Source organism: Histoplasma capsulatum (assembly GCF_000150115.1).
Source record: "Histoplasma capsulatum G186AR genomic scaffold supercont2.9, whole genome shotgun sequence".
In the NCBI taxonomy this organism is placed as follows: Eukaryota; Fungi; Ascomycota; class Eurotiomycetes; order Onygenales; family Ajellomycetaceae; genus Histoplasma; species Histoplasma capsulatum.
Window position 1 is genome coordinate 237100 of NW_025544809.1, and position 20269 is coordinate 257368.

A 20269-nucleotide genomic window follows, 5' to 3' on the forward strand; every position below is an offset into this window, starting at 1 on the left:
GTGTTCTTGCTTCACTTGTCTAGTTCGGCCATTCATACACACACATTCTCTCACAGACCCATATGAACCCACTCAAACCCTGTATATTGTTTCTTTTTCTGTGAATTAACCCAGCAGAAACTCGGAGCCGAGATCTCGACTGAAGAATCATGGTGGAGCCAAGAGCGAACTCCACTGTCACGCCCTCCAGCATAAACAGGCAGGCCCTGAAGCACGCAAATGAAGACAAAGAATTCTTTTCCTTCTGTCCCCCGGACGTGCAACCAAACACTCGCATTATTGCTCTCTGTGGTATCAACGACTTTCAGAATAATGCCTCCCCCGAAGCAGATGGGTGGTTTCTATCGGACTTTTTTCTCTTCCACCATCTTCTTCAACATTCACGTAAGTGCCGGTCTCTTAAGAGTGCGTGTGTGTTACTCCAGACCAGTTGCTAACATTAATAGATACATTCCACGCGTCGAATCAACTGTGGTTCACCTGCGTTGAACCACGAGCTCTTGTGACGAAGTATGGTGAATATGTGCATGGCAGCAGGTCTGGCGACTGTAGAGTTGTCCTGGATGCAAAAAAACTGGAGCAAATTGAGTCAAGCCAAACGATCCGCGTAATTCCCGCGAAGGATCTCCTGGAGCGTTTTTTAGCAACACTAAGATCAGAGACACAAATTGCAGTTCGAGAAAATCAGCAGGTGCTAGTGTTCATATTTGGACATGGAGAAGCAGAATCCTTTGGGGTGTCCATAGGAGGCGAAGGCCCTTCTGACCGAGCACTGCAACTTACCGAGAAAAAGTTACACGAAGCCATTCACCCGAATGTTGATTTAACCCTGGTGATGACATCATGTTTTTCAGGAGGGTGGCTTGTAAAGCCATACACGGATTCACGCCTCTCTGTGGTAAAGAGACTTAACGTGTCAGGTACGGCAGCCGCTGGTGATGAGCAGGAGAGTAGAGCATGGGCATCGAGCGCCTCGCGCGGGAGAGCAGGGGGCTCTATTTACGCGGCTGCTGTATTGAATGCACTGGTGCAACCGGCGGAAATTCACCGGGAGGGCGTTGATGAAAGCGAAGCAATGAGCTGTCTGACGTATATAAACCTGCGCTGTGCGGTCCACCAAGCTTACAAAGAATCGGATCCATTTTACGGTATTCACGGAGTGTCATTTGCAGCCGGGGACGATATGTGGGAATCAGAATGGAGAACGCGCTCGGGATTTCCACTCCTTGACTACCAAAAGAAATGGGAGGAACTACTCCAGGTTAGCCCTAACCAGCCAGCATTTGATAGCGTACCAACTCTGGGATTTGCTGGTAGCATTGGGAAGGGGTTCTACAATGTCGTGAGGGCGAAAGCAAGGGCCTATGCGGACTCATTCCCCGGCGCTGATAACCTGGCGCCAAATCTACCACTCCACTATTCGGTCCGTCAGTTGCTACAAGGGGCCCAGTTTTCGGAGAATAAGCTTATGAGCATTAATGACAGCTTGGACTATCGTTTATCTGCGTTACAGCTCGCCACTCAATATACCACCTTCCTTGAACTTGCATTCCCGGACGCAGTGTCATTTGATGTGGAGAAGTGGGCCCTCCAAGCGGACAACCAGCGGCTAGAATTGTTTCGAAAGGTTAAAAGATACAATTTGAATCAGAAAATCTTCGATAGACCCATCGGGGATCAGGGTTGGCGCTATCCTAAGCCGGATCAGTATTTAGCAATCGCCTTGATAGAGTCTTCACTAATATATGAAGATATTTGTGAGCGGATCGATCAGATCAAGACAGGTAAGTCAAATTATCATGCCTCAATAGTTGATCACTAGCTAACATAACTAACATCTTGCTTAGTAAAACTGGGAGCACAGCGTTTCCTTGCTAAAATGCCAATTGCAGAGAAGATAATGGGGAACCAGAAGGTTATGAAAAAGCAGGACAAGTTTGTACAGACATGGGGGAAGTTAACAACTCGTCTGAGATCATTGTCACCGCAAAAAGGTTCGCGAAAACCGCTGCCACTGTCACCATGAGAGTCGATGGTCAAAAGAGGTTAGCGCAGAAGCACCCTTTCTGGAAGATTAATATGGAGTATGGGGTCGCTTTCAAAAGTTACCTAGTATGTACTATCAAGGCATTAAAAAAAATTAGTTAGGTACCTACATCATACCTATCCATATGTATGTAGGTAACAGTATATACCTCGTATGCAGGCACATAGGCGAAAAAATAAATTATATCAGAATTGTATAAAAACCCCATAAAAAAAACATTCAAAATCACTTCACTATAGTTTTAAAGATTCCTTTTTTGATTATGGAAGCTGAGGTTGTCAGTTAAATGAATTCAGATCTGCAAACAAAAATTGTAAGAAGGCAAAATTTGAATGATGCTTCTTTTGCCTCTATTGCTTAAGCTACAAATTAGTTGAGTTGTAGGTTAAGTAACGTAGTATGTATGTATGTATGTATTAATTTAACCTCCCGGGGGCCTCCCGAAGGGCATCATACTTTGTATGTGTAATTTATGAGCAAAAGTATAAGATAATACAGACTATAACTCAACAGTATACTGATAAGTTTAAATTTTAAACTGTTCAAATATTAATATATATATTTGAATAAGTAAATTACATATAATATATGATTTCAATATGGTGGGTGTTGAGATATCAATAGATGATCATCATAGATTTTATATGGAAAATCGCGGGCGTTAGGTGGTTGACTACGTTGTATCTTAAAAGAACTCTTTTGGCATATAGAGTACACTCTCAAAGCTTATGTCCGGCAAGATTGCTTATCAAAACAAGCAGGAGGAACGAGAATTTGGATCATCACCTTACTGACGTCACAAAACATTGCGCTTAACTCTACTGTGATTGAATGGATTGTTCAACGAATGAACCTGAAGAAGAGGTTGTGGCAAAAAGCTTTTTGATTGGAGATTCTAAATTTGAATGTAGGGTACTGGGGCACCAAGCCTTTTTCTCTTTAGGATAAAGAATGCCGTGAATCTGGGTATACCGTGTAGTTATAGATCAAGCAACGTTCGCTGGAGCAGTGCGAGATGGCGCAAAAGCGGCCACAGATATGCCATCCCCAAAGTGGCAACAGTGTTGCCGCAACAGGCCTAGCAGTCAATGTAGACCAATGGTGAGAGCGCGCTAGGGCTTGGCGAACCCCTAACTGGCACATCAGATAGATTGTAAATAGCTACATCTATAGATTGAATAATATCAAGAAGAAGAGGAATATACAAACAGTATTGTAGATACATTGAATCTGATAGAATTCTGATAGCATCGTCTTAAATAACTCATTTTCGAGCAATTACCTGTTTTAACCTAGCACTTATTATCCACTTAGATCTAGCGCTAGCACATGAGTGGGGTTTCTTAATTATATCAGAGTTGCCTTTGGCTCGATCGCTTCATAGATTAAGTTAGTTGAACATGCTTTAATTTTTAACTACAACGTTCAACTTTATAGCAATCATACACTATGAGATGTTTATAATCATTGAAAACGAAGAAGTAAATCTCCAAGTCTTATATATCGGTTGATCGGAAGAAGATGCAATAAATTCAGCAGCTCTCACCTTAAGATGTTTCAATATAAATTTCACTTCTAGTAACTATATAGGAATATCTATTGAAAATAACTGCAACCGCTTTTATTATAGTACTTTTATTATGAAGAGTTTTTTAATTTTGCTTACAACTGTTTATTTTATAATAGTACCACATACGTTATCACTAGTAAGTCTATATTTTTTTTTTAATTTTTATATTATTACCCATTTTTTTACATTTTAAAAGAAATGAAAGCGATATATACTAAGTGTTATAGCGGAGAGTGGAAAATATAAACCTCGTTCATAACTCAGAGAAAAATTCTAATGGATTAATTTCCACTAGTGGTGATAAAAATGTGAATAAATATTTATCATATCAACCACGGAGTCACGATGGTTTTGAAGTTCATAAAACCCATGACCATTTACTACCATCCGAGAGAATCCAACAGTCTGCCCAAGTATTAAACAAGTTGAAAAGGGTGGCTGCTGGTTGTATGAGATATCCCTGCGATAACTCAATTATTTGTTTTTCAAAACTTTGCGGTGGTTGCGTTATTGCAAGTGGTAGTAAGGCTGGTGTATGTTCCGAGAGATATCATCCACCACGGTGATATCAGTAATTTCCGTAGTTAAACAAAGTACGTTGAAAATATAAAGGAAAATTCGAAGAACTTATAGTCTTAACTGTGCTAAGTGGACCTACACCTCTCATTAGTGAGTGCGCTATATTGTAATTAGACGGAGCGAAGCGAAGTCTCTGAGAATCATACGAAGCTCTGTGTTTTGAGGGGGGGAGAGAGACAAAAGTTGCTTCATTTTATGGCTGAAATGAATGGCGGCTACCTACCTGCCTGCCTACCTACCTCTCTGCGCGATATCTGATCAATGTCTATATGAATAGATATTGCCGGCTAGATTGCTAGCTACCTAGCTACCTCCCTACCTGCCAACCGACCAGCCTGCTCCATATCCCATCAATCTCTATGAGAATAAACGTCACCATCTAGCTACCCACCTACCTATCAATGCTAGCTTACTACATAGCTGACTGCCTATCTATCTACTGACCTGGTTGAAGGAATGATATCCACTGATGATATCTATGATGATATCTAGCGATGATATCTAGCAATGATATATCGATCCAGCAATGATGTATACCGATGATAATGTATACCGATGATATGTACCGATGGTATCAATGATGATATCTAACAACGATACCTTGCGAGGATATCTAGCAATGATATCTAGCGATGATATTGCTTAATAGCAACATAATGAATAATATGACTTCGCACTTTTGCTCCGTCTTGGCCCAGTTGCATGTTTCATGAAGCCCCTGCTATATAGTGTTGTGCCTGAGCCTTCCAACCCTTTGGAGGAATTAAAGATGTCTTCATCCCCTGGGATTTATTGAATTGTTATTCTTTATAATAAAAATAAAAGAAGAAAAGAGTTTTTTTCTGTGAGAACACTTTCTGAGTTTTATAACTCAGATTATTAGATCTTTTGCAAAAATTTAAATAGAGTAGAAATCAGTGAAATCTACATTTTTCATGAAGTCTATATGAGGAAATGATTGATAGTAATGAGAATACTTTATATTTAATCCAAACAATAATAAATAATAACAGAAAGTTGAGGTAGAAAAGAAGAATGAAATTATATTTAGAGATGAGATGAGAGACTATCTATCAACCCGGCCCGCGAAAAAACGTGAAACATGCCTGCGTTTAGAAGGCTCATGCCCAGGCTTATAGAGGCTTAACTAAACCTAGTTAAGTAATTTAGACACATCACCCGCTGTAAACACCCTTAAGCGCCCCTAAAACCCCGGGTCTGGTTCGTGGATTTAATCAAGTGAACCTGGGAACCCGTTCTTTCGGGCAACTCCCACCACTTTTTCAACCCGACACGCGAAAATAACAACACTAGTGTTTAGATCAATCAGAGGTGTAAAAATCCTCTCTGCATCAATAAAATCATTGAGATTCGATCATTTTCAGCCATGAAATAAAACAACTTTCAAGCCCCCCCTTCTGGAGCTTTGTATGATTTTTAGAGACTTCGCTTTTACTTCATTTAATAAAGTCTGGATACAATATCTAGGACTCGTCGTCTGATGATGAACCTAAGCAAGTTTTATACAGTTTTTATATCATGTGATTTAGTGGTGAAATATGGACGTTATATTTAGAATATTAACAAGATTTATCCATTTTTTTTATATATAAAGTCATTTCTATCTAAATTTAACAGTGTTTTTTTCTATTAATTATTAGGATTCTATATACGGAGTATGCAGAAATGAAATTAAACACGCATCAGCAATAATCTGATTATTTATATAACTGAGATGACTGAGTGACCGAGCCTCTGCAAATAATCACCGATAACCCAGTTATCCAAGGGGGTTTGGCTAGGGTGGCGTACAGGGGGGGCGTGTGTTATAACACCGCTAACGCGACCGCGTGGATAACTTGTTCTGGAAAACAGCTGGAGGTTGGAGGGCAACACAGCATGGGAAGCGACATTGCCGACTGTTGAAATAACCCACCCATGGACTGTGATTCTCTTGTGACATTTCTAACTGTGCCACAATTCTTCTGTTCAGTGTTCAAAGAGTTTTCTTCTGCATCGAAGAATAAATATGTTATGGCAAATAGAAGGAGGAGCTTGGAATTTTTGCGTTTGAAACTTGATGCTGATCTCGAACATTATCTCCGGGCCAGAGAGGACACAGTCTAAGTTTAAGTTTCGTCTCTATTCGCTCATTCCTTTTTTTTTGCTTTTCCTTCCTTTTTTAAACTTTGATGGCTGGGCATTCAATCTGGCGTTGAGGCTTGAATTGCTGTGACAGTGATGACAGACACAGACTGCCTCTGCCCAGACCGGTTTTGTTGTAGCAAGGCGCGCCTCCATCTACCAGACGCTTCAGATCCAGATGCGAAACTGTAGAGAACATTTTCATCTTTCTGTTATATTTGTTATATCGACAATTGTTGAAGCTCGATTGACGTTTGTTGCCCGTACGGGAGTTCTAGTGATACGTCACAAGCCCGGTACCGCACAGGGATGGCCATGCGTACGAGGCTGGCCCCGCTAGAAAGTTAGCGGTAAAATTTACAACGGTGGTGTATTTTACGGTGGAAACAGCGTTGCTAACCTTGTTCCTGCCCCCTGATACGCGATGTTGACCTAGCGCAGACAGCAGTAGGCGAAAAGTAATACGCGGTACTGCTTGCTCCAGGGGGCTCTTTCTGCTCTCCGCAAGCAGCAGCCGCACCACCACCACCTCCACCGCCATCGTGGCTCGTTTCTCCCAGCATCTCTCGACCTCCTCTCCGTCCGCTGCGTATACTATCACCTCCTCTCCTCTCCTCTCCTCTCCTCTCCTATCCTCCTCTCTGCATTTCCTCCCTCCCCCTCCTCCGCCCGCGACACCCCCATCCGGGAGTCTTGTGTCTGGGGCACTCTCATATGCCGCAGTCATCGACCATCCCTGGCATTGGCGTCCAATCCCACAACGATCCCGCCAAAAAAAAATACTGCGCTAGTCGATCCCTTTTCTTGCGGAAAAATAATAGGGGCTTGTCCTGTCATCTCGTTGCCCATTCTCCTTCATCCTCTCTTCATTTTTCTCCGATTCCATCAAACAGTTCATCCCGCCCCAATCCCACGCTCTGTCAGGAACAGGCTCAGCAATCGCCGGAAAGACAAACGAATCTGACAGACGAACCGTCAAAATTTCGAAAGTATACTTAAACTTCAAATTTACGGCTAAGGAAACAAATAGATCAATAAAACATCCTCTGGCACGCCCCTCGAGACGGCTCTCATGATCGCGTTCCTCTTACTGGCCTGACAGCTCTGGGAATTGATCTTGGTGGATCGAGAACTTGGGGGGTGGCTTTCCTGGCCTTTTTTTGCCCCCTTGCCTTTCGTTTCTTTTTCTTCTGTTTCAGCGGAGACAGACAGAGAGACAGAGAGAAAGAAAGAGAGCGAGACAGACCGTGTTGAAACCGGGCCCATAGCTATTCCGTCTTCGAGACAGTGGTTTCTCCACCATGGCCAATTCTCCTCCTGCCTCTCCTATTCCCACCGGCCAGCCGCGTCCCATGAGCGCAATGATTCGACCTCCACGAAGCAACAGTCGCATGAGTATGAGCAGCAAACAGGGCGGTAGCAGGGCTTCAGACGAGGATACAAAGACGGCGGTGAAAGTCGGTGTGTAACAGTTTTTATTTTTTTTATTTTGATTTCTTCTTGATATTTTAGTATAACTATATATATGTCGCTAAACTCTCTGGCACAAAATGCATATACTTATACGAGTAAATACACAACAGCTGTTCGCGTTCGCCCGCCATTGAAGCCCACCGATCCAGGATTCGAGTTGATTCCACAGCGCTTTCAACGATCAACAGTCCATGTCACGTCACCAACCAGCGTTGCTGTCGATGCTCCGCAAGGTCGCAAGCTGTTTGTATTCGATAGAGTGTTTGCGGAAACAGTGGATCAGGAAGGCATTTGGGAATACCTACAGGACAGCGTCAACTCTTTCGTACAGGGTTACAATGTTTCAATTCTCGCATACGGCCAGTCTGGTGCTGGCAAGTCTTACACTATGGGCACATCTGGTCCCACAGAGCAGAGCGACCAGAAAGTTATGGGTATGTGAACGTTTCCATCATGTATATATGTGTATATACGTATATACTGATCCTGGGTCTAATCATTTTCATTCTGATATAGGAATAATTCCCCGTGCCGCCCAACTTCTCTTTGAAAAGTTGACTGGGGCTACACATACTCGCACAGGTTCAACCGGTCTACGGACCCCAACACGATATTCCGTCAATTCGTCATTGCCCCATTTCGGCAAGGGTGTGTTGGATAAAAGTTGGCAGCTGAAAGCCACTTATGTAGAGGTATATTATTCCTCATCGTTATCATTTTTTTTTTTTTTTTTTTTTTTTTTTTTTTTTGGATAGATCAGGCCTTCTAACCCTGTTGGCGTCAAGATTTATAATGAACAACTCAGAGACCTCCTCCTCCCTGATACCACACCCCTTGCAGAGCGAGGTTCTGTTACCATCCGCGAAGATACCAAGGGACGGATCCTACTCACGGGCCTGCACCAGGTCAACATCAACTCATTCGAGGATCTTATCGGGGCTCTGAATTTTGGTTCCTCTATTCGACAAACGGATGCCACCGCGATCAACGCGAAATCCTCCCGCTCGCACGCCGTGTTTTCTTTGAACCTAGTCCAGCGCAAAGATCAGACCTCGACTCTGTCGACGCGTGAAAAACGATTATCGATGCCCGTCGAAGCCCTCTCTGGAGCTGACATATCAATTACTGTGGATAGCAAATTACACTTTGTTGACCTTGCCGGTAGCGAGCGCTTAAAAAACACTGGTGCATCTGGAGAACGGGCCAAGGAGGGAATATCAATTAACGCTGGTCTTGCTAGTTTGGGCAAGGTCATTTCACAACTTTCATCGAGACAGGCCGGTTCCCATGTCTCATACCGCGATTCTAAGCTCACTCGACTACTTCAAGATTCACTAGGTGGCAATGCGATCACTTATATGATTGCCTGCGTTACACCTGCCGAGTTCCACCTTAGTGAGACTCTAAACACCGTACAGTATGCCCAGCGGGCTAGAGCCATCCAGAGCAAACCTCGTATCCAGCAAATAACGGATGAGAGCGATAAACAAGCTGTTATCGATAGACTAAAAGCAGAGGTAGCATTTTTGCGCCAACAGATCAACAATTCCGAGGGCGGGGATAGAAGGAGCAATGCCCCCCAAGAACGCGCAGAACGTCAAAATGAAAGAGAAATAGAACTACAGAATCACCTTTTGGATGTTCAAGAGAGCTATACTGCACTAAGCCAGCGACATGCCAAACTGATCTCAGAACTAACAAAGGCTACTGATTTTACTGGGGATACTGACGACCTACAAAATCTGCTTGGTGATAGTGCGATGGAAAGGCTGAAGCGCTCCCATTCATTCGCAGAGTCTGTCGAGCAAGTGGTATTGGAGTATGAAAAGACAATTCAAAGCTTGGAATCATCGTTGTCAAACACACGCTCCTCACTGTCCAACACTGAAAGCAGCCTTCTAGAAAAGGAGACCAAGTGTGCCTATATTGAGACTGTAAATGCCCAATTACAGGCCCGCATTCAGAAGATGATGGATCGTGAAGCAAATACTGAACATTATCTACATGAACTCGAGTCCAAACTTGATGGCCATACCACTGGTGAAGAGAAAAACGCTGCTATTATTGCTGAGCTACGCAAGGAAATCGCTCGTGCGCGTGAAAATGAAGCCAGCTGTGAAGACTACATATCGACACTGGAGGAACGACTGGCGGAGGCTGACCAAGACATGGAGCTGATGCAACGCGAAATGGATAGATTAGAGCACGTTATAGATCGCCAACGCAGCCTGGGTAAACTCGATACCCTATTGTACGAGCTCGACCATATCCAACAGAATGGCGCTAAGTCGGATGATGGCAAAGGGGACACTCTCAACCACACATACACTCAGACCGCTCCTGTTGCAGGTAGGGAACTCCCGAAGACCCGAAAGCGGGGCCTATCTCAATCTCTCGATGTGCTGATGGAAGCTGTTGAAACTGCTATTCCCGAATCAGATGATGATCTCGGAGAGATTCCTCCAGAGTCTGGGTCAGGCCCTTCTGAACGAGAAGAGGTGGGAGCTCGTAACGGCGAAGTCGATGACAACGACGGACTGAAGACGCTACAGAAAGCCTCTGGAGAGAGCAATCGCCAAAATCTAACCACAGACCACGATTACCCTCCACAGAGCCCTGCTCAGTCCCGGTTTGTTGCGGAAAAGCTGGAGGATGTGACGCAAGAACTATTTGAACTTCGAATACAGCACGAGACCACCACCAACGAATACGATCTTCTTCATGCAAAATATGAAGAGGCCCTTCGCACCCTTGCTGAGCTTCAGGATGCCGTTGATGAGGCTCGCCACCCTGCGAATGTGGCTGCTGCTGCAACTCCGATGACCAGCTCTCGGCCAGTGTCTTTTTTAGAAGACTCGAGATTACAGGCGCTCAGGTCTGGCGGACAGCCTTCATCTTCGCGATTGCTCTCCTCGGAGTTGTCCTTGGCCGAGCAGTCAGCTATTACACAGGAGCACTCAGAGAACGGGCACCAGGGCAATTCCGACCTACCAAATGCATTCGACACGGATGAGCCTCATCATTCTGACGTGGAAAATATGCAGAAGTTGCTACAAGAACACCAGCACGGCATGAGCTTAGTGACGCAGAAATATGCCCAGCTCCAGTCGGAACATGAGGAGACCTTGAACCTGGTTGAAGATCTGAAACAGGAGCTCCAGCGCACAAAGTCTTCCTCGCCCACGACTCCGTCACCCAAGGCTCAAGTCATCCGACGCATGACCAGTCAGAACATGACCACCGTTGACCGCGCACATCGCTCTCTCGCATCTCTGAGGAACATTGCCATTGAAGAATTTGAAGGCAAGCCCGATACCATGCAGACTTTCGAAGTCAGCCTCAACACTGCAATGCATGAGCTGCACATTCGCATGGAGCGAATACAAGCTCTTGAGGCTGAGAACAAGAATGTCAAGAAGGAAATGGAGACCAAGGCAACTATTATTTCCGGTCTGACCAGGGAACGATCTAGTCTTTCCGGTTCGTCGCCGATGGATATCTCTGTAGTCTCACAGATGCGGGATCAGATCCTGCAGCATGAGAACCAAATCAAGGAGATGCAGGAAGCGCATGATGCCCGGGAGAAGGAATTGACAGCTAAAGTTCAAAGTTTGAACGAGCTGTTGGGGACACAGAAGGCTCTAGTGTTTGAGAAAGATGAACAGATTATTGCTCAGAATCAAAAGATTGTACAACTTGAGGAAGCAAACTCCGATTGGGAAATCAAACACCAAGGCGTCGTCGAGTCTTTGCTATCGTCTGAAAATAAACTTCAAGCCACCCTCGTTGAACTGCAAGCTGCGCTGGCGGAGCGAGCGGAATGGCAAAGCAAACACCGTGCCGCGGCTGAATCTCTCCAGTCCTCTGAAAAGCAGCTACAAAACACAATGGTCGAGTTGGAAGCTGCTCTCGCTAATATTGACGCCCTGCGAAGTGAGCGCAACGAAGTCGAGGGAGCCAGTGCGGATGAAATGGCTGCAGCTGCGAAAAGTTTTGAGACTGCCCGGGTTAAACATCAAGAGCTTGTGGACGGTCTTAAGTTTAATATTGAAGAGCAGAAAAGCACAATTTCTACTCACTTGTCCACCATCTCCGGATTGGAATCGTCTCTCGCCGTTGCCAAGGAGGAGATTTCTCAACATGAGAACGACGGCCGTTCAAGCAATAGTGAATTGGAGTCATACCGTGCTCGCGCTGCTGCTTTAGAGCAAGAGATCGAATCCCACAAAGCTACCGCTGAGGCGCAGAAAGCGGAACTTATGTCCCTACAAGAGTCACACAAGCGAGAGCTGGAGGAGCTAGAGGTCAAGGTCAAGGTTGCTGCGGAGGCACAACATGAATCGCGAATGGCGGAGGAGAACGTTCGCAATGAGCAGGCTGTTAGCGCTCTACGAGCGGAAATCTCTGCATCCAAAAACGAACTGGCGAAATTGTTGTCTGGCGTCACCGCAGCTTTGAATGCTCCTGTCACAGTCAATAGTCTCCAGGAGCAAATTGAAGACCTCCTTTCTCAGAAACAGCAATTCGCTGAGAAATACTCTGCGCTGTTCGATACCAATGAAGATCTCGTGAAAGAATTGGAGACAAAGACAAGCAGCCATGCCAAACTCGAGAGACAATTCACTGACCTGACGGAGAAATCCAGTCGACACGAAGCCAAGATGACGGAGCTTGCTCATCTCGTTGCTAGCCATGAGGATGCCCTCAAGGAGAAAGAGGATCTCATCAAGAAAAAGGACGCGATTATCAATGAGATCACCGTTGAGAAACAGAAGAGTGCCCGCCTCGTGGAGGAGCTGGAGGAGCAGATTACAAATACCTTCGATCAGCATCATAACCGCCTTTCTGTGATTCAACAAGAGAGACACCAAGCGCTTGATGAGGCGAATCTCAAGATTGGGAATTTGGAGAAAGAGATCGAGAGTTATCGGCTTCGTATTGAGCAACTGGAAGTAAGTTGATTTTTTTTTTTTTCTTTCACTTGATTTTGCGCTTCTTCCTTACTAACAGTAAAGAACCAGGGTCAAATGCGGAACGGTGATGCACCGTCATCGATCGATCGCACTGGCTCCATGACGTCGAACCTCCGAAAGAGTGCATCAGCAGCATCACTACCATCGCCTCCGCCCGCCATTCCTCTCCCTCCTCTTCCAAACATCGCCGCGCAGACTGGAAGCATATCCCCACCCAGCTCACGACATACCAGCAAGGAACTCGTCAATGCCCAGCTCGTTGAAGACCAGGAAGCGCGCATCCGCACGATCGAGAAGCACCTACACGCCGAGAAACAACTAACTGCCACTCTCGAGGAAGCACTGGGCGATCTCGAGGCTCAGAGCAACAAAGTGAAGACGGAGATGGAGGCGTGGAAGAAGAAGGCATGGCAGTACGAGGACGAGCTGACGCAGTTACGGTCTGAACGGAATTCAACGAGATTGTCCATCCAGGCAGTAGAGGAGGAACGGAATGCACGGCGGGAGGCGGAGGCTGCGCGCGCGCATTTGGAGGAGAAGATGAATGCGATTAGTAAGAAAAAGAAGAAGAGTACGCTGAACTGTTTTTAGCAGGTTCTTCTTCCTTCACACCCCTTTACGTGGTTGTTATTGTGAATTTTTCATTTCATTTCATTTTTTGTTTTCCGTACCGTCTCTGTTAATTTCCATCCTGTCCCTTTGGATATATAATATCCCATTGCTCGTGCTTGTGCTTTGCGTGTTTCTGTTTAAAAAAAACTAAATTGACATGATGCTCCTAATTATTTATTATTACCCAACACCCTTCATACCCATACCTATGCCCATGCCCACGCCCACGCCCAATATTTTATTACTAGTTTTATCTTCCTTTCCCCTTTTTTTTTTTTTTTCGCTTCTTGACGATGTCATTTATGACCCAGATATTCTTTATTTTCTTTTCTCCCTTGCTCCCAATCCCAAAGCTCCCAACACTCTTCTTCCATTGACTGTTAATTATATATCCCTCTCCGTACATGCTACTTGCCGCCTTTTACATTTTATTTTGTATTGTTTTATCTGTTAGTCTGCTTTGTTGTTTTGTTTTGTCTTCTTTCGATATTCTTATCTCCCGATACTTCTTTTATACCTTCTTCCTCTTGTATTTCTTCCTCTTGGACTGCCTCACCTTCACCTCACCAGGACCTAAGATGAGATAGATAGATTCATTTCATTCTGTCACCCTTTACACTCTACTCTTCTTCGTTCAAAGTCTGAACTTGTAATCCATTCTACCGACCAGCAGTGGTGATTCGCCCTATACCACTTAGCGGGTACTATGCGGCTCTCATTTGTTTTTGTTTTTGAAAAACTGCTCACTATCATACCATTGCCTTGACTTCTATATAAGTATGGTTTGGCCCCCATTTTTAAGTGTGTGTGGGTGTGTAGCTGTTAGTTTCAACATTGCTAAGCTGCTTTTTATTTCACAATCAACCCCTCGCCTCTGTAAACGTAAACTTGCTCTTACATGACATGACCGATTTTATTGATTGGATTAGAGTTTATTAAATTTAATTCGTCTTTGAAATGTCCTTTTTTGGACCCTCATCTTTGCTCTTCTTGCCTGTTCTCTTCCTCCTCTCATAGTTTATTGTTACGTAGCTCTGTAAGTGTAAGTATTGAATATATTCCATCAGGATACTATCAGAAGCCGGCTAGCAAATCGGCTATTGTTACCATTTGGAAAAGTAGAAATAAATAAATAAAGGATGTACTGTACTGATTCGTTCTTATCTATTTGTAGGTCACATGAGCTATACTCGGAGCTATGACCACCATGTTCGGTCTGGTTTGCCACGGAGCTCTAGTTATCCTTAATGAAATTCTCCAATTATATAATTCCTTCCATATTTTCTACAAAACCAAAACGGACCATTCCAATTCCAATTCAAATCAAATCCAACTCAGATGTCAAAACACGCACCTCGCAAAAAACGCAGAACAATAACCATCCTCCACCCAGACCTAGGGATCGGCGGCGCAGAGCGCCTCATCCTCGACATTGCGCTGGCTCTGCAAGCGCGCGGACACAAAGTGAAAATCTACACGTCGCACCGGGACCGTAGCCACTGCTTCGAGGAGGCACGCGATGACACGCTGGACGTGACTGTGCGCGGAAACACTGTGTTCCCAGATCAGATTGCGGGGCGGTTTCGGGTGTTGTTTGCTGTGTTGAGGCAGGTGCATTTAGTGGTGTGGTTGTTAATGGCGCGGGAGCGGGAGCGCGGACGGGAGGGAGATGCGGTTGGTAGGCGGGACAGAAATGAAGTGGGGGATGACGACGACGAGAAGGAGGAGGAGGAGGAGGATGTATATATCGTCGACCAGGTACCTGCGTGTGTACCTATTCTGAAGACCTTTGGGCGACTGTTTTCTAAAGCGAGAGGGAAGCAACGCATCCTCTTCTACTGTCATTTCCCGGATCAATTGCTCGCTAAGCGTGACGAGGGTGGAGTTATGCGACAGCTGATTAAAGCGTGCTATCGATATCCATTCGATTGGTTCGAAGGGTGGGCGATCAGTGCTGCGGATAAGGTTGTGGCTAATTCGAAATTTACGTGCGGGGTTATCAGGCAGGTTTTCGGAGATAGGTTTGGGGATGTTCGGGTTGTTTATCCGTGCGTTGATACGGGGATTAAGGATCTTGGAAAACTAGTTGAGGGGAAAAGCCTTTGGGGTGGGAAGAAGATTCTGCTGAGTATTAATCGGTTTGAGAGGAAGAAGGATATCGGACTTGCGATTCGGGCTTATCATGGTCTTGGGGAAGAAGGGAGACATGGGACACGGTTGGTCATTGCTGGTAAGTTACTCTCTTCTTTTCTTTATTAATAGCTGTCTATGATTCTATAGTGGCCGCTTACTCCTATTATGTATAGGTGGGTACGATAACCGCGTACAAGAAAATGTCCAATATCATACAGAGCTGGACGATCTAGCCACTGGCCTAGGCCTAAGAACTGCCACATCAAAAACAGTTATATCTGCCCTGTCCATCCCCGATTCGATAGAGGTCTTATTCCTACTCTCGGTGCCGTCCGCATTTAAACAAACTCTACTTTCAGCAGCAACGCTTCTCGTCTATACACCATCATATGAGCATTTTGGCATAGTTCCTGTCGAGGCGATGCGTGTAGGTCTCCCAGTTCTAGCCGTAAACAACGGGGGACCATTAGAAACGATTATAGAGGGGAAAACTGGTTGGCTGAGAGGGGCAAACGCTATCGAAGAGTGGACAGCAGTGATGCGCAAAGCGCTCTGGGAAATGGATGCGCACGAAGCTGCGGTAATAGGCGCCAACGGCAAAGAAAGAGTGGAAAAGGAATTCTCGCTACAGGCCATGGGAGACCGACTGGCAGCGGAAATTGAAGATATGTTTGACAAGGATGCTCGTCCGTTCCTTGGGTTGTGGAGTGTATTCTTATTTGGGGTCGCAATTCTCGGGTTGGTAATTGCTGTGCTGGTCGCGGCGTTCACAAAATTGCGAATAAAATGAGAGGAATTGCCCCTCGAAATCGACAATTCCCCTTTCATCGAGCAAGGGCGAGAAGTGATTTATCCGCTCCAAAAGTCCCTCCTGCTTTTAGGCAAAAGATGACCTATTTGATACATACCTACGAACAACGGGTGGTGGCATCTACATGGACTCCGTAAAACCTAGGTTTTGTTCGGGATATATTCTTGTGGTAAGTTTTACACTCATGTCTGTGGTCCTTATATATCACAGCGAATAGCACAAGGCAATGTTGATACCAGTCTTGTGTTCGTAATATGTAGCAGAAGGAAATATTCAATGTATTGAACCCAGTTCCTTTGTCTGCAATTTGTTGTGAAGAACCGGGTCAAATGCTTGCTGGTCCACGATGATGAATATATTAGTTCCAAGTAAGATACACGCAGGGCTAGCTGTTCAAGAATCCTTCTTCAGCTTGGCAAGTAACGTGATTATCAATGCCTAGTTTCATATGTCCATACCACATCAATATTTCAAGGCTCGATCCTCTTAACGGCGTATTTGCTTATTGCGGAATTTGAACTTGAACGTGGATGGGTTATTGGTTGATCGAAGCTATGCGACAAGCAACCCATTATGCCGCATCAGTTTTACCCTTCAATGTAAGAATGAATTGTGCAGTCGAAATGAATTGTAAACACTAACATCGAACAGCAGTGATATGAGATATACATATGTAGAACTAGAGCATTGGATTTGAAGTTACTAGCGCAAGTTTCCTTTTTAGGCAAAGCAGTCACATGATTACGTGTTGAGATCGCGTTTGCTCAAACCTTGCAACGTCGAACATTGATGATAAGTCAAATTTCATCCCGAAACACGAAGAAGCGCAATAAAAAGGTGCTGGGTGCTGGCAATATCGCTCGTGGTTTTCTTTCTCTTTCTTCTATTCCACTCACTGATAACTTTTGGCTTTGGATATTCTGGTTCTGTGTTTCTGTTTCCAGCACTTGGGATATGAGCTTGACCGTTGTTTTGGATGATGATATGCAGAAATTTATTAAATTGATATCTTCTCAGGAGCACAACTGACTTTGTTTGGATCGGCGTGCTCGGATCCCATCATGCCTGAGGTTATCAGCCTCCTATCATCGCCGTTTTCGGAGACGCATCCAGTCCGTCAGTCGCCCATAACATCCGAGCCACTGGCTCGCACAGCTGGCATCCCGTCTGATGATTCAATTTTCGACTGGGGAGACACAAACCCTTCCAAGAAGCGAAAATTGAGTTCCCAGCGCGGCCTCAGCCCTCCCAGACAACCTACCCTTTCCCCGGAAAAACGCCCTCTACTCCTATTTTCTGACTTGGAAGAGAGTATTATATCTTCTCCAGGAACCCAATTAGACAATGACTATATTTCAACAACGAAAAGCCGTAAATGGAATGGCGACATATCAGACCCTATTGAATTTACATCATCAGCCGCGGATGGGATATCCACGCACGATGGGGGCAACCATGCAAAAAGAACTCCTGCTATCATAACATTAGACGATAGTATAATAGAAACGGATGGCCTATCTTCCCCGGGATGTCCGCTGAATATCCCGTCACCAACTATTTTGAAAGCCGGTTTGTCCGATAAAACAACGAATCTACTCTTGCGGATTCAAAATCGTTCGTCGGCTGAACCCATCCAATCCAAACAGAGAGTTAGCACCCATGTGTCCAAATCAATACCCTCAAACTCTAGAATACGAATGCCAGACCCAAGCCCAACGACAGGTATAGATTCGAGCTCCCCTCCGCCAGTGCTTCCAACGTCCAAACCAGAAAGGGCACCCAAGATGTCCACTACTGGTAGGGAAATGCGGGAAGCAGAAAGGCGAGCTGCAATGGAACGCCGCGAAAAAGAGAGGGAAGAAGTGAAAGCACGGAAGCAAAAATTAAAGGAGCAAAAAGCAAAAGAGAAGCAACTAGCTGCTGACCTCGCAGAAGCCAACAAGCGGAAATTCGATAAGAAAATTTCCACGCCGGAAATGATTATAGACATGTCGTCTAGCTTTGAAGAATCCAGCGTTGGCAACCAAGTTACGGAGTACATGCGACATCTCGGAGTGGAAAAGCATTTCGTTTCTACTCGCATACCAAATATCGTTACATGGAGGAGGAAAGTCACTGCTCGGTATGATGATGAGGCTGCACTCTGGGAGCCTTGCCCTCTGACCATTAGAACGGAAACACATGTCCTATGTCTATTGTCGGCACAGGAATTTGTTGACATGTCGATAGCAACAGTAAATAGTGACAATACCCTCGATTCCCATGTCCTCAAAATAAAACGTACTTATCCCGGCTGCAAACCAATTTATCTCATCGAAGGCCTAGGCATATGGATGAGGAAGAATAACCATTCAAGGAACAGAGCATACCAGGCATCTGTTCTTCGAGAATTAGAAAGCATCCCCCAACTTCAACAACCGCAACAGCCACCCAAACGCCAAAGAAAGCCCAAACAAGCAGCGCTCCAACCTGCGCTAGTCGATGACGACACCATCGAAGATGCTCTGCTACAGCTCCAAGTGCAGCATGGATGCCTCATCCAGCACACCGCAGCACCGAATGAATCTGCAGAGTGGATTAAGAATTTCACTGAACATATTTCCACGATACCCTACGGTCAGGAGCTCATAAATCTGCACGACGCTTCATTCTGCATGGACGCCGGCCAGGTGAAGTCAGGCGAAGATAACGCTGACACATATGTCAAAATGCTACAAGAGATTCAGCGTGTAACCGCTCCGATATCATATGGAATAGCATCGCAATATCCCACTGTGGGAGATCTTGCGACAAAATTGAAGGAGCAAGGGCCCTTACTTCTGGAGGATGTAAAGGTATGTTATGTTCCCTTATATCTGGTGGCCCTATCTTCCGTTTCTTTTACTGCCAGGCCTCAATATCCCTTCCAGATTCCACTTTTCCAATTGTCTCTTAGACACTAGGATTGTTATAATTGAATAATCAATAAGCTAACGGTCCAACCCTCATCGCAGAAATGTGCAAATAGAAGTGGTGCCCTGACAGATGCCCGCGTTGGCCCCGCTATGAGCAAGCGTTTATATAAAGTTTTCACGGGCTTGAATCCATCATCAACCGATATCTGATGGCCTTGGGCATTATATATACCTATCATTAACGAACGCCCCCTTTATTACTACAGCGGTCACGATCTTACTTCATGGTCTGCAGCGCTTTCGATAATTAGATCAAAACATAACTCCGGCACCTCTGATTGGAAATTTCCTTGATATATGAATACAGTTTCACTCTCATACCCCTGTTTGTTTATTTTTTATTGGCATCTCGATTGGGTATCACTGATGGTTTTTTACTTCTTTGTATCTTCATTCACCTTTGGCAGTTGCCAGCAGGGAAGGGAGGATCGAGGAAAGGGGCCAGGCGAAACAAGAGAAATGAGAAGTTATTGGCTGAGCACGGTAGTTCCCGATCACCCCACCTATTGGACACATCCAGGTAGCAATTATTGAAGAGTTGGTAATCCACAGTCATGACCTGGGTTTGGGCTGTGCTGGTGGTATAAACACACTCATGTATATCTACAAGACACTTTTTAACACGACGTCCTCGGTTTCTCTGCATTCGCACTACAACTAACTCAACCCGTAAGAATATTGAAGCGGTTACAAGATTTATGACAGGAGTAAAATTGCTTTTAAATCCCTCTCTTTCTCTGTCCCTCTTTCTCCGCTTACGTAGATATACATATCTGTAGCAAACAACTCATTATAACTCGGTCACAAATTCTGCTTAACCTAGCCAAGCACAATATCTATCTATCTAATATTTGGGGGATCCTTTGACTTTTTCTTCATTCTTTATTCAGATGATTGCTGTTTGACAGAAGCGTTGCATCAATCCCTTGCTACCCTCTAATAAATTGCCTATTCCTCAAAATCCTCAGCCTA

At 44.9% G+C, this 20269-nt stretch overlaps 5 protein-coding genes across 5 annotated transcripts; 4 read left to right on the forward strand and 1 right to left on the reverse strand.

Annotated features, from left to right (window-relative positions):
- Positions 1-149: 149 nt before the first annotated feature.
- Positions 150-2026, forward strand: HCBG_06310 (uncharacterized protein; the record flags this gene model as incomplete). The annotated part of the gene is made up of 3 exons (XM_045433359.1): positions 150-384; positions 447-1784; positions 1848-2026. The coding sequence occupies 3 exons, from the start codon at positions 150-152 to the stop codon at positions 2024-2026; spliced, it is 1752 nt and encodes a 583-aa protein (XP_045285672.1).
- Positions 2027-6378: 4352 nt separating this feature from the next.
- Positions 6379-7068, reverse strand: HCBG_06311 (uncharacterized protein; the record flags this gene model as incomplete). Its single annotated transcript, XM_045433360.1, has 2 exons — positions 6379-6550; positions 6665-7068. 2 exons carry the CDS (start codon positions 7066-7068, stop codon positions 6379-6381), a joined length of 576 nt encoding a protein of 191 aa, XP_045285673.1.
- A 574-nt stretch (positions 7069-7642) lies between these two features.
- Positions 7643-13378, forward strand: HCBG_06312 (kinesin family protein; the record flags this gene model as incomplete). Its single annotated transcript, XM_045433361.1, has 5 exons — positions 7643-7802; positions 7925-8248; positions 8331-8506; positions 8600-12766; positions 12836-13378. The coding sequence occupies 5 exons, from the start codon at positions 7643-7645 to the stop codon at positions 13376-13378; spliced, it is 5370 nt and encodes a 1789-aa protein (XP_045285674.1).
- A 1359-nt stretch (positions 13379-14737) lies between these two features.
- Positions 14738-16322, forward strand: HCBG_06313 (alpha-1,3-mannosyltransferase alg-2; the record flags this gene model as incomplete). Its single annotated transcript, XM_045433362.1, has 2 exons — positions 14738-15629; positions 15706-16322. The coding sequence occupies 2 exons, from the start codon at positions 14738-14740 to the stop codon at positions 16320-16322; spliced, it is 1509 nt and encodes a 502-aa protein (XP_045285675.1).
- A 1082-nt stretch (positions 16323-17404) lies between these two features.
- HCBG_06314 (uncharacterized protein) lies at positions 17405-19447 on the forward strand (the record flags this gene model as incomplete). The annotated part of the gene is made up of 2 exons (XM_045433363.1): positions 17405-19177; positions 19337-19447. 2 exons carry the CDS (start codon positions 17405-17407, stop codon positions 19445-19447), a joined length of 1884 nt encoding a protein of 627 aa, XP_045285676.1.
- Positions 19448-20269: the final 822 nt, after the last annotated feature.